The sequence below is a fragment of the Alexandromys fortis genome, unplaced genomic scaffold (assembly GCF_014885135.2).
Source record: "Alexandromys fortis isolate MF-2015 unplaced genomic scaffold, M_Fortis_MF-2015_v1.1 scaffold_182, whole genome shotgun sequence".
NCBI lineage: Eukaryota > Metazoa > Chordata > Mammalia > Rodentia > Cricetidae > Alexandromys > Alexandromys fortis.
In genome coordinates, this window is record NW_026068068.1 from 561,919 (window position 1) to 575,798 (window position 13,880).

The window sequence follows — 13,880 nt, forward strand, 5'->3', positions numbered from 1 at the left end:
CTCCTGTGGGCATCACAACTCATTCTTTTCAAGAAGGTGCCAGAGAGTGTGGGCACTCACAGCAGATGCAGGGCTGGCATGGGGTCCAGGTCACTCTCTTCCTGGCTAGAGCAATGAAGTGAGGTGATTTTAATTTTTACATCTTTATTCTTTTTCTTTCTATGTTTTGTAGCTCCCAGAATAGAAGTTTCTTAGTACCATCCCTGGAATCCTCAGCTTTTCTACTAGGAAGAAAAGGGGTGGTCTTGATGGCCATTAAGAATTGCTACTGACTGTGTCTGTGTTGAAGGGTCTTCTCCAGGTGTTGGTAGGGGGTTTTCCAAACTTGAGCATAGTCTCTGTATCATCATCATCATCATCATCATCATCATCATCATCATCATCATCTTATCATCATCTCAAAGCTTTAGAGTGACGCACAGCAGTCCCACATTCTGACTTACTGTGATGGATGACAGAGGTGTAGTGATGCACAGTGTGTCTCTGAGTACAGAGATCACCGAGGACCACCAGAGTCACCGCAGCAGGGGCTGGTAGTGCTTACCTGCATTCTGTCTGTCAGATTGTAAGTCTGTGTGTGTTCCTCACAAAAGGCTGAGCAGTATTGTCACATATGACCCAGGAATGATAGCGCCTCCCATCCCTCACTTGAGCAGAGGGAGAAGCATAGGATTTTCTAACAGACCAAGAACAGACACCATTCCAGTGATGCTACCCTAACAAGGGAGATGCTCTCCTCCTCTTCCTTCTTACCAGTGATGCTACCCCTGACAAAGGAGATGCTCTCCTCCTCTTTCTTCTTTTCCTCCTTTTCTCCCTTCTCCTCATTTTTTCTTCATGGGGTTTCATGTAACCCAGTTTGGCCTCAAGCTCATCAGGTTGCTTGTCGGGGTCCCACATTGTGGCGACATCTATCATAGTCCAACCTCAATGGGGTTCTCACATTCCAAGGTAGGAGCATGAAGATTAGAAATTTTAGGCAGGAGGAACAGAAATATGAAAGAAAAGGAACAGAGACACAGACTAGAACTGGGAGGGTAATTCAGTGGATACTGAATTCACCTGTGTTTATTTTCAATATGCTTATATACCCCAATCCAAAAAGGAGAGAAGGCAAGAGACTGCTTTAACATGATACAAAGAACAAACAAAGTTTGTTCAGGTATTGAATTACCTGAAGCATCACATAGCTATACTCTGAGTTAAACATTCTGTTGTTTAGGCAGGGCATATAAGACAACATCTTAGCCTGTAGGCAGCCACTCCCTGGGTCAAATTCGTGTTTTATCCTTGAAGGAGCAGGAATAGGCCTGAACTCTCTGACCTGTAATCAAAGTGGAATGGACCCAATTCTGTGGGTCCCCACAGTAGCCAAGGGTGACCAGGTACTTATGATCCTCCTGCTGCCAACTCCCAGGTGCATGGATTACAGGCATGTGCCACTACCTGCCCACTTTTATGTGGTACTGGGAATTGAACCCAGGGCTTCACTAAACAAGCATCTACGAACTGAGCTATATCCCCAGCCTAAAATGTTCCTGATGGGTGTCTGACTAAAGCCCCGATCACTTGGAGCTAAGCCCAAGAACTAGCATTCATTAACAGATACCAGCATGCTGAGTGAGTCAGGGTGCATGGGTTTCTTTGTGCTCGTTCATGCTGTCAAATGCAGGCTCTTATTGGATGGATTCCACAGGCTTCTGTGAATGCTTAACTCATAATCCAGCATGATGTCAGGAGCAGTTGAGAGTCACAGCTTGATCCATAAGTAGGAGGCAGAGCAAGAGCGGAAGAAAGAGAGAGAGAGAGAGAGAGAGAGAGAGAGAGAGAGAGAGAGAGGAATTGGGATGGCTGGAAGCTTTTGAAACCTTAAAGCCCACCTCCAGTGGTATACCTCCAACAAGGCCACACCTCTTAATCCTTCCCAAACAGTTCCAAACTGGAAACCAAATAGTCAAACATATGTGTCTGTGGAGGTCATTCTCACTCAATCTACCACAGTGTGGCTGTAAGGAATACCCTTAGCTATGGCCTCTACCTCCTTTCACAGAAGCTCCCTCCCTCCTCTTACTAGCCTGGGTCAGTCTGAAACCATATCAGCTCCTAGCTTCTGGAATTTAGAGGGTTTGTTCCCTCAAATGGAAAACTCTTTGTTGAAATGGTACAGGCATGACTGAACATGGTCATGGATCCTGCTGCCTGGGACTCTGAGGCCCAGGACAGGAAGACAAGTCCTCTTGAACCCTTTTGAGCTGCTGCCCTCATGGAGGTACTGGGACCTGACTGATGGAAGACCACTAAGTTTCTGATGGTCCCTAACTAGACCTGCCCTTTCCATGTATACCTAACAGCAAAGGGGTGTTAGAGAGAAAGAATGACTGTTGCCAAGGTTACAGACCCACACAGTGCAGAACCAGGGGCTTTGGCTGCCTGCCATGGAGCCTCTTTGCTACATGAGAGGTGACTTCCTTATGAGTCAGATCACCCATTCAGTCTGTGTCCCGAATCCCCAGGCTGTGACCACCAGAAGACAAGAACATTCTCACCCATGTTGAAATAGGAGCGGCAGGGCTGCGTCCCCAACACCCCGGCCGCTTGGCTAGCTTATGCCCGAAAAAACAACACACAAACTGTATTCATTTAACTACTTGACCCATTTCTATCTAGCCTTTTCTAGGCTAATTCTCACATATTAATTTAGCCCATTTCTAGTAATGTGTGTAAGCACCCCAAGGTGCGCTTACTGGGAAGATTCTAGCCTCCGTCCATCCTGGGTTGGAGCTGCCTGGGAGAGCGGAGCCTGGCATCTCTGCTCCAGAGAACAGAGCTGTCAGGTCTACCCGGGAGAGCTGAGCATGGTGTCTCTGCTCCAGAGAGCAGAGCTGTCGGGTCTCTTCGGGAGCAGAGCAGAGTCTGACCTCACTTCCTCTTCCGCCCAGCATCCTATTCTGTTTACTCCACCCACCTATGTTCTAAGCTATGAGGCCAAGCAGTTGGTTTATTATAATTAACCAATGACCTTCCTCCATCACACCCAGAAGCAGTTCTCTACCAGAGCATATAGCCCTGAGTCCTATATGTAAGCAGGCAGGTGTGCTTGGTTCTGGAGAAGCTGGGAAGAACTGACAGGGTTTGGGAGAGAATAAGAATACAGAACAGGCTGAAGCTGAGGATGTCCATTTATACAAGAAGCCAGTAGAGCGGCTAAAGGATTTATGAACTGGCTGTGCATTCGGAGTGATTGGGCATTGGTGGGGCCATCGCAGAGGTATCCCACAGTAGTGACATGCCATCATGGGAGAGGAGCCCTGAAGCTCAGGGCCCAGTTTATGGAAGAGCTTGGAATGCAGACTTCTGTGGGACAGGCCTGTTCTTTGTGGGCTGACTTTCTGAATAGCTCAAGGCTCAGTTCAGACCTTTCTATGTAGGGTGCACATTGACATAGCTTTTAGATGGCTTCTGTGAGAGCCAGGAAAGCATCTTCAGAAAATGTAGAGTAGTCCAGGTTAGTGAGAATGAACAAACACACTCCAGATTGACATCAAACACCAAAACATCAGGCAGACCAACCTCTAATCCAGAGATGGATGCCTATGTGGGGTCCCTTGAATCAGAGCCGATAGCTCTATCCCTTGGGTAGATTTATCATCTTTTGTGTTTCTTCAGAGTCAGCTTTCAGCAGCGCCTCACTGCACTGAGAATATTCTGCATTGAGCATAGGCTCAGTTAAGTGGCTGAGAGACAGGTTTAACCTTACTACGTGCCTGTCTGCTAATGGATTCTGCCATCTTCACAGATTCTGGCCCATGATGCTCCTTCCAGGTGAGGGACAGCTCAAAGAGGACCAAATTGCAGAGGGGGAGGAGGGACTGCCATAGAGGACTCCAAAGAGGAAACACTGATAGAAAATGGATGCATGAGAGTACTTTATTATGTGTGCATGGTTACCATTGGGAAAACAGTAATACACTCATTATTAACTCACGCTACGTGAGCCACACACCAGATGGGGTTTGTTAAGTTTTATTTGGCTACAATACTAAATGATTTCAAAGAATTATCAGTTCCCACTTATGAAAACTTGGTAAGAGCACTCTTGGATTCTAAGAATCCCCAGCTGCTCTGTAGGAGACCTGGGACCATCCATTCCGCTCACATGACATGCCTGAGTGGGGAAATATTTTATTATCTTGCTGAGAGAATTCAGCTTTACATCCATGTATTTTTAATGCTCTTAGGTTAAAAAAAACCTGTCACAACTGTATGTGATTGTGGGTTTGCATAAATCTCAGAGCTTTTGCCAAAATAGTGAGCAGGAAGGTAGTTAATTCGGCCCCTCTCCACAAGAGGGGTGATCCCTGATTCTGAAGTCCATTCTCTCTGCCAAGGTCATAGGGCCTGGTGTTGGGAAGCAGCTGGGCAGTTGAGTGCATACTGGTAAGTGCTGCTCTTGGACGAAGACCACGTGGTTGAGGCTACACAAGTAGTCGTGGCCAGATATCCTGTCAACCAGGGAGGACGTGACTTTTTATTTGCTTCTTTACCATAAAAAGGTAGAACTCTCTTAGAAGTTAGGATGGGAGAACTACACTGGTCCAGAAGAAATAGGTCAATTTTGCTTTTAAAACAACAACAAAGCCGGGCGGTGGTGGTGCACACCTTTAATCCCAGCACTCGGGAGGCAGGGGCAGGCGGATCTCTGTGAGTTCGAGGCCAGCCTGGTCTACAGAGCAAGTGCTAGGACAGGCTCCAAAGCTACAGAGAAACCCTGTCTTGAAAAACCAAAAACCAAAACAAAACAAAAAACCAACAACAGAAAGGTACCAGAGAGATGACTAAGGATGGTTTTACATTCTGAGAAAACAAAGGTAATTAGAATTAAAGCTAAAAAGATCAGTACACATATGTGTGCATGCATAGATGTATATGTTTGTACATACATGAATATACACATGGATTAGTGCACACACATGTGTGTGCATGTTTGTGTACATGTGTGGATTCACATAGATATGCATGTGTGTGTGAGTATAATGTGTACATATATGTGTGACTTCTTGTGTATATGTATGTGTAGACATAAGTGTGTTTCCACATATGTATGTATAAATATACGTGTATGTATGTGCATATGCATGTGGATGTACATATAAGAGTGTGAACAAATATATGTTTAGTGAATGTCTATGTGGGAGTGTCCATGAATGCATACATTGCTTATTTAAGTGTGCATGTGCATACACATATATGAATGTGCATGTGGTTGTGTACCAATATGTACACATGTATAACCACATGCACGCATCTATATGGTGTGTGCTGAAGTATGGGAGCCTAGTGGACAAGTGGGAAGAATTCTCTGAGCTCCATGCCCTGCTCTAGGGTAGTCCGCTGAAGGAGCCATTGAGAATTTTTGAAATGTGACATATTTTCATGGAAGAGTGGACAACATGTTAATACTAAGGAGTTACAGGTGTGTGTGTGTTTGTGTGTGTGTGTGTGTGTGTATGTGTGTGTGTGAAATGCAGGGTACCACATTGTGAAGATGACGCATGCGGGTGTTCTCTGTGGATCAGCTGCTTGCCTCAGGCTGACATTTGACTTTAGGTGTAGATCATTTGTGAGCTGCTGGTTGGTGGGCTGTGTTCATCTGAGGGCCTGCCTCTGCCTCTGCCTCTGGCCACGTGTCCCTGAACACGGCTGGGTGGAACACACTGGAGCAGCTAAGTTTCAGACTCCAGGGCGGGACACCAGCCTCTACTGTGACAGTCCTTATCTCTGGATGACTTACCACGATAATCAATGTTATTAGGTGTCTGGTATTTACAATGAAATACATTTTCATTGATTTTAGAGCATATAGCAATGCACACAAATTAGCAGGTAATTAGCGCTCTGTGACTTGTGGCTTGAGATAAGTGTTCTCTGAGCCCCTGGGAATGCCTCGTTGAACTCTTGCTCTTCCATTTCCTTCCGGCAGATCTTCCTGAGGCACAGGCTCATTAGGCTCCTGCAATGACTCTAGCTGGGCAGACGCTAGGGCCAGGCTGCCTTGTGTAGCTGAATCATACAGGAGCATGTCATTGCCCATTTTGTTCCATCAGCTCAAATTGTCTGGTGTGATTCAGGCAGATACAGGAAGTCCATGCTTTTTCTAGATTGTTCTGGCATCTGCCATATCACATGACATAGAACTCTGTGGGGAAGCCCTTAACTGAGCGTCTGCACTTGTGCCTGCCACCCTGCCTTTGTCTCAGCCTTCCCGTAGATACCTGATGAGGGTTGTGATGGTGCTCATCAGAGTTGCATACCAATGGCCACGGCCAGGGCATGGAACAGTGCTGCATATCCACAGCCGCAGCCAGGGTGCGGAACCGGGCTGTATGCCCACAGCCACAGCCAGGGTGCGGAACCGGGCTGTATGCCCACAGCCACAGCCAGAGTGTGGAACAGTGCTGTATGCCCACGGCCATGGTCAGGGTGTGAAACAGTGCCATATGTCCACAGCCATGGTATGGAACAGTGTTGTATGCTCACAGCCACAGTCATGGTCAGGATATAGAACAGTACTATATACCTATGGCCATGGCGTGGAACAGTGCCACATGCCCACGGCCATGGCGTGGAACAGAGCTGTATGTCCACGGCCATGGTCAGGGTGTAGAACAATGCCATATGCCCACAGCGATGGTCAGTCAGGATGTGGAACAGTGCCGTATGCCCACGGCCATGACCATGGCATGGAACGGTGCTGTATGCCAACTGCTGGAACCAGGGTGTGGAGCAACGGCACATGACTACCCCAGCCTGTCTTCCAGCTTAAGGTGCCCTTGCACTTCTGTACCCTGGGAGGAGAGAGGTATCAATCAGACTGATGGGAGCCTCCCACAGTTCATTTCTGATGACGCCACTGCGGGGAAAATCGGCAGTCACATAGGAGCAGTTCAGAAACTGACAAACCTGGCCTTAATTTTACTATTTACAGTGCTGAGATCAGAGAAGCCACTTGACCACAGTAGGGCATGGCATTTGTGTGAGCCAGCATGATGCCTACGCCTACAGCTCTGAGATGTCACCAGTATCCTTAAAAGGCTCGCAGCCACAGCTGCCCTTCCTTAAAATACTGCTTGAATTCAGTGCTTATGGATGAGGGGATGGCCCTGGGTGTCATGAGGCTGTAGGTCGTTGGGAGTGGAGGTACAGATGAGGCAGGGCTGCTTCAGGGCTAAAGTATGTGACACAAATATGCTAAAAATGTGCTTTACAGGTGAAAATACAGTTTCCCATGAGACTATATCATTGCTTTGAAGAAATGGCCCCTCTTAGGGTAGAGGCTGCTACGGTTGAGCTTGCTAGTCTCTAGTGCACACAACAATAGGATGAATAAGGGACTGTGTGGGGTCAGCTGCCCTGCGCATGACCCAGAGTCCTCTTAAGAAAAGAAACCTAAGCAAAGGACCCTGCCAGCCATGACTTTCTCCTCTGGCAGGTCAATGGAGCAACCCTAAGGATGAAAGGAGGCCACTGGCCTGTGGGAATTGCAGGCCTGTGTGTCCTTTGTGAGCCTGGTTCTGTGTCTTGCTCCACCTATGCTTTCTAAGTGCTGTTGGCTCCTACAGCTATAAGTAACTGTACCAACTCTTGTGTGAAGGAGTTAATGGTTCAGTCATTTTGAAATTAATAATTTTCTCCCAGTTTATCAGTTTTCTTGCATTCATTCACTTACTTAGACATAAGGGCAGCCATGGAAGAATGGACAGAAGATGCAAAGAAGACCCCAAGAACCTCAGTCCTGAGAGGATGATGCACCCTTTAGTGTAGGGGCAGCCCCAACCTTGCTTGTAGGGCGGGGTTGCCTGAGGATATTTTTTACTAATAAATATTGCTGCTGTGCTCTCCCCCGCCCCTTCTGCTTTCCTGTTCTCCGCTGGAACCACAGGTTCTGTGAGTCTTTCCCTAATTAAAGCTAAATATATTCTTATAATTTCTGTTTGCCTTCATTTACGCTGCTACACTTTAGTTGATAATCATTGCACACTGTGGCAGGTCCCATGTGGTGTCTGGCAGACTCACTGGGCTGGCCTGTGTGGAGGACACCATGGGGGTCTTTTGAATGGGTATTGGTAGATGCATAGGAGTTTGACAACTAGAGAAATAGCCATGAAGGCATTAGGCTTTGTTGTTGAAAGATAAACATGTTCAGAGCACACCAGCTTTTGTGGGCTCCTATCACTGCACTGGTACAGGTGTGAATATAGGATTGTATCCCTAAGAGGGAACACTCACCTGAGTATAGATAGAGGCATCTCTCATGCCCCACCCCTGACCCTGACTAGATTATGTCCATCCCTTCTCTGTGTTCAAGGTGGCTTGGCACACTGTAAGATAGCAGCCAGCTGCCTACTCCCTGCTGGGTGAGCACATTTACCATTAGCTCACCTTCCTATTTCATCAGAGGTTAGCAAGGTCTCTTTCAGTTGCAGGGAGAGGCTAGCCACCTTTGTGTGTTCTCTTTCAGTGCAGGTTCTATATTCTTTCATTCTTCATGTCTTCTGTTTCCCTTCACCTACTTGTTCTTTCCTCTTTTTTTCATTGTCCAAGGTGGTCACTGACATTGCAGAAGCCTCCCTATAGAACGTAGCACACAGCCAGTCTCCCTAGAGATGGGGTCAGATGCCGGCATCCATCCCTGTGTGCACAGCTGTAGAGAGAGCATGGGGGCAGATGCCAGCATCCATCCCTGTGTGCACAGTTGTAGAGAGATCACGGGGGGCAGATGCCAGCATCCATCACTGTGTGCACAGCTGTAGATCATGGGGTCGGATGCCAGCATCCATCCCTGTGTGCACAGTTGTAGAGAGATCACGGGGGCATATTCCAGCATCCATCACTATGTGCACAGCTGTAGATCATGGGGTCAGATGCCAGCATCCATCCCTGTGTGCATAGCTGTAGAGAGAGCATGGGGTCAGATGCCAGCATCCACCTCTGTGTGCACAGCTGTAGAGAGAGCATGGGGCAGATGCCAGCATCCATTCCTGTGTGCACAGCTGTAGAGCATGAGGGTCAGATGTAGGTGAGCATCCATCTCTGTGGGCACATATGTCTGGTCCATTTCTGTTGTGTGTACTTCTGCCCCATGATGCTCCTAGCTGTGAGCTCAGTCTCAAGCCCCTGGGACTTCCTTGGGTGGTCAGCTCAGCAATGGGTGGTCAGCTCAGCAATGCTGTGAGGCTAGGGGAGGGGCACATCTGCATAGATGATCATGCCAAGGATGTGGGCTCTCTCTTATGTGGCCTTGAAGGCACAGGGCATGCCAAGCATCCTGATGAAGAGTTTGGTCAGATCACTCAGGGATCTGTTATAATAGCTTCAGAATAACCTAGCTCCATCATGATGTAGACCCAAGGAACCTGCATGGGGGTCTGAAAGCCTCAAGAGTCCTTGGTATCTTTGTCACTGACTCCTCTTCTGTCTTTCTTATCCAGGCTGCTTGTTTGAGGATGGCCTGTGTGGATCATCGGAGGCCTGTGTGAACGGTGAGTGTGGGTTCATGGGGCACTGCCGAAGCGCTGATCTCTTCCTTCTGTTGTGAGTAGGAGTGGGACCTCCAGCCTAGGGGGATGTGTATTCTGAAGAGGGTAGCACAACTGTTTGTCTTTGGATGTGATAGTGTCTCAGAGCCATTGGCCCTGTTCCCTGAGTTTAGGGCTGTTCTCTAGAAGCTCAGGGGCAGGAGGCAGGAGCATGGCTCATGACGGACTCTGGTGTAGGGAAGTGAGGCTGAGCATGAGTTCGGTGTGCTGGCTTTCCTCAGCACTAGCCCTGCTTGCCCCGCACACCCAGCCTGTGCTCGGTGACTGCACATCTTCTGTGTTCATGTCTTGAGGCTAAGCTCACAGGAAGTCCTTCTTTTTCTTTCTTTCTTTCTTTCTTTTTTTTTTCTTTCGAGACAGGGTTTCTCTGTAGCTTTGGTGCCTGTCCCGGAACTAGCTCTTGTAGACCAGGCTGGCCTCGAACTCCCAGAGATCCGCCTGCCTCTGCCTCCCGAGTGCTGGGATTAAAGGCGTGCGCCCGGCAGGAAGTCCTTTTTAAAGCCAGCTCCTGCAAGGGCTGGCTGAGTGGCTGTCAGCAGGGAAGGGAGTGGCCAAGGACTTCTCAAATAAAGGAAACTACTTTGTGTCTTGGTTGGTGGATGACCAGTTCTTGGGAGTTCACTGTTTGAACTACAGGAGGGCTGGACATTATGCTCGAAGGTCACAGTTGTGTGTTACAGAGTGAGGCTGGGTATACAGTGGCCCCCAGAAACCCCAGGCAGGCTGGAGAGGCAGGCACACCATGCGTTTCCTCTCAGCTTACTGCCTGTGGGGAGGGCAAGTGTCCTGCTGCGGCAGCGTCTGAGCTGGCACGGGTGCTCTTCTATGACCCTGTCTAGCTGCAGGTGTCTGTTGGCAGCAGAGAAGTCACCAGCCTTGGGGACAGGGCAGGCCCGCCCTTGAGTGCAGGAGCCGAGCTTTGGTCTGTGCTGAAACACTAAGCCAAATGCTTGTCGGTTGGTCGTGCAGAGGGTCAGCCCCGTGGCCTCCACCAGGAATCTCAGGATGGGGGAGAGCTGTGTGTCTGAGAGGGCAGCAAGAGCCAGCAGGGAAGGACAACACTGGCCCCTGGAAGGAAGGAGAGCAGGATGCCAACTGTGCCCAGCCCTACTTTGTGTTTGCTTTCTGGGGGAATGTGACGCCAGGCCAGGCCAGGCCAGGTGTGGATCCTGCCAACCACGTGGCCAACCATCTGGCACGACTCCAGACTCCTTGCATTGTACTTTGTGCTGCTTTTTTTTTGGAGAAATCATTAAGCATACTATCTTAACAATATTTTATTAGTCTGAGCCCACCAAACTCTGATCAAAAAAGACACAAAATGTGTGTGAGCGCATATATGTTTTGTGTAACCAGAAACACAGTACCAACAAAATGACAGACACAACTGTTACCCTTCCCTCAGCAGAAAACAAGTCTGGAAGGTTCTTCCCTAACTCCAGCTTGCCTTTCCAACCTTCAGTGATAGGCACATTATTAACATAATAGCTTTCCATTCTTTGGGAAAGAAAAGCAATTTAAATGTAAATATAGATATTCAGGTCTTGATGTAAGGAACAGACAGTATTTGGCACTGTTTTCTAGTGCAGTTAGGTCTAGGAAAGGGCAAGGCAGGCCATTCAAGGGCTGCAAGCCTGGGTGTTTGCTGTGGTTGATTGGAGACAAGAAACATAACATCCTGTTGCTGCTGGCCTGGATTTACTGTTGTCATGGTGACTGTATAATTGAGGCTGCCAGCTGGTGGAGCAGAGAGGTGTGACCTGCATTGGTGAAGATGGACAGGTGGCCATGGGGCAGGGTGTGGCATGGAGTCCCGGGTGCTTGCATTCACACATGGGATCTCTTTCAATCTCTCCTTTTCTCGGGATAGAGACAGACATGTATAATCTTATTAGCTAATTTGTGCTTTTTAGACGCCTCTAGACCTTTAAAACAAAACCAAAAGGTTAAAGTGCTTGGATGGAATGAGGTAATTTATAAAGAGTATCAAAAGCTAAACATAGTCAATTTACACCTGTTATTAAAAAAAAGCAAAGGAAATAAAAGGGCTAGGGGTTTAACTCAGTGGTAGAGACCTACTTTGTATTACAAGGCCCTGGTTTGATCTTCAGTACTGTAGAAAAAACAACACCACACCTACACAGAGCAAGAACAAAACAAAAACATTAGCAGGAATCTGGGAAAGGGGAGGGAGTATGAAACGGTCCTGCGCCATGGGAAGAGTATGGCTGCTCATTGAACATCAAGTATGGGTATGACTCAGCAATTCTGCTCGTGGGCTTATGTCCACTGACAGCAGAGCCCTGAAGAATACGTACACATCTGTGGGCACCATGGTACTTTCCATTATATCCCCGCATGCAGAGAGGCGGAGTTTCTCCCTCAGTGGGTGGAGAAAGAAAACACCATAGGGCATCACTGACATAGGGACACTGTGCTCTGTAAAATAAGCCAGCCACAGGAAACGACAAATGCCGTATGGTTTTACCTTCACTGGCTCCTAGAGCAACAGATTCAAAGACAGACAGCTGGGTGTTGCGAGGTGGCATCCACAGATGAGGGTTGGGGAGTTTTAATTGGTGAGGGGCCTCAGTTTAGGAGATGAGAAAGTTCTAGAGATGGTGTGTTGATGACTACACTGTGTTCTTCATGCCACCGAGCTACACACCTGAAAATGGCTAGGATGGCAGACTTCACCGTAGGAGTATATGATCACCATTGGGTATGTTAGTTTTTTTTTATTGCCTTGGCAAAATAATAGGAAAAGAAACTTAAAAAGAGGGAAACATTATTTTGCCTTGTGGTTTTAGGGGTTTGGAGCTATGGAAGTGGTTCTCAACCCGTGGGTCACAACTCCTTTGACAAGCCTGTATCTCCAAATATATTTGCATTACAAGTCATAGCAGTAGCAAAACTGCATTTATGAAGCAGCAAAGAGAATAATTTTATGGCTGGGGTCACCACAACATGAGGAACTGTATTAAAGAGCCGCAGGAGGGGAAAGGTTGAGAACCACTGCTCCGTGGTCAGCTGTCTCTATTCCCTTAGACACAGGAGGACAAACAGGAAGATCAAGAAGGCACAAAATAGTAGAGCTGTCCACCTCACAACAGAGGAGAAGCTGAGGGACAGGATAGGAGCCGGGGACAAGGTGTACACTTCAAAAACTGCCTTCTTCCTCTTACTAAGAGAGAGACCTTCTTCCTCTCACTAAGAGAGAGACCTTCTTCCTCTCACTAACAGAGAGACCTTTTCCCTCTCACTAACAGAGAGACCTTCCTTTTACTATGAGAGAGACCTTCTCACTAACAGAGAGACCTTCCTCTCACTAAGAGAGAGACCTTCTTCCTCTCACTAAGAGAGAGACCTTCTTCCTCTCACTAAGAGAGAGACCTTCCTCTCACTAAGAGAGAGACCTTCTTCCTCTCACTAAGCCCCACATTTCCATTTCTACTACCTCTCAGTAGTACCACAAAATTATGAATACATACACTGACCAAGCCATTGATTAGGTCAGAGTACTCAGGATCCAACCATTTCTTAGTGGGGACAGGCCTAAGCACACAAGTGTTTTTGTTGACACTTCTTACCACAGCCCCAATATCCCACAATCAAAAGCTTAAAAATGTAAACTCTGAAATGGTATTTGGTCATTAGAGGAAAAGCTGTAAGTGTTTTGAATATTTCGCCATCCTGGTATGGGCTGAAGAAAATAGAGTTTAGAATAGTCAAATGGGATTCCTGTGTGTGAGAAAAATCTTCAAAAGGCTTGGAATTAGATTTTCTTCCAGAACTAGTAACCCTGAATGTCAAAAGCTAGACAATAAGTCCTAAAAAAGCAATCCCATGAATGAGAAAGAACTTAAGCAAGTTTTCAAAAATTTAAAATAATGCTTATGGTACACCACTGGGTCAGTGGGGGCTGGGCTCCACAAGTCCCAACCTGTAATCTGACTCACAAGATAGATATTCTAATGAAGTAATTCACAACCCAAAGTATTAAAGGAAGCTTCTGGCACAGATAACCCTTTGCAGTGATGTATCATCACTAGACACAGCAATATTGATGGATCGTCAATATTGAAATAAGAATGCTTTAAAAAGTTTATTGTTAATTTACATGTGCTTGCATGTATATCTGTGCAATGCGTATGTGTGGTACTCACAGAGGCCTGCAGGGGGCATTAGATCCCCTAGGACTTGAATTACAGATAGTGAAAGCCACCATGTGGGTGCTGGGAACCAAAATTGGTCCTCTGGAAGAGCAGTCTGTGCTTTTAACCA

The 13,880-nt window shown here is 47.3% G+C and overlaps 1 protein-coding gene across 1 annotated transcript in view; it reads left to right on the forward strand.

Moving 5' to 3' along the window:
- Positions 1–13,880, forward strand: part of Ptprn2 (protein tyrosine phosphatase receptor type N2) — a 704,719-nt gene that overhangs the window by 67,454 nt on the left and 623,385 nt on the right. The window contains exon 2 of the mRNA XM_050120851.1: positions 9,489–9,539. Within this exon, the coding sequence (XP_049976808.1) occupies positions 9,489–9,539 (51 nt within the window). The remainder of the gene's footprint in view (positions 1–9,488; positions 9,540–13,880) is intronic.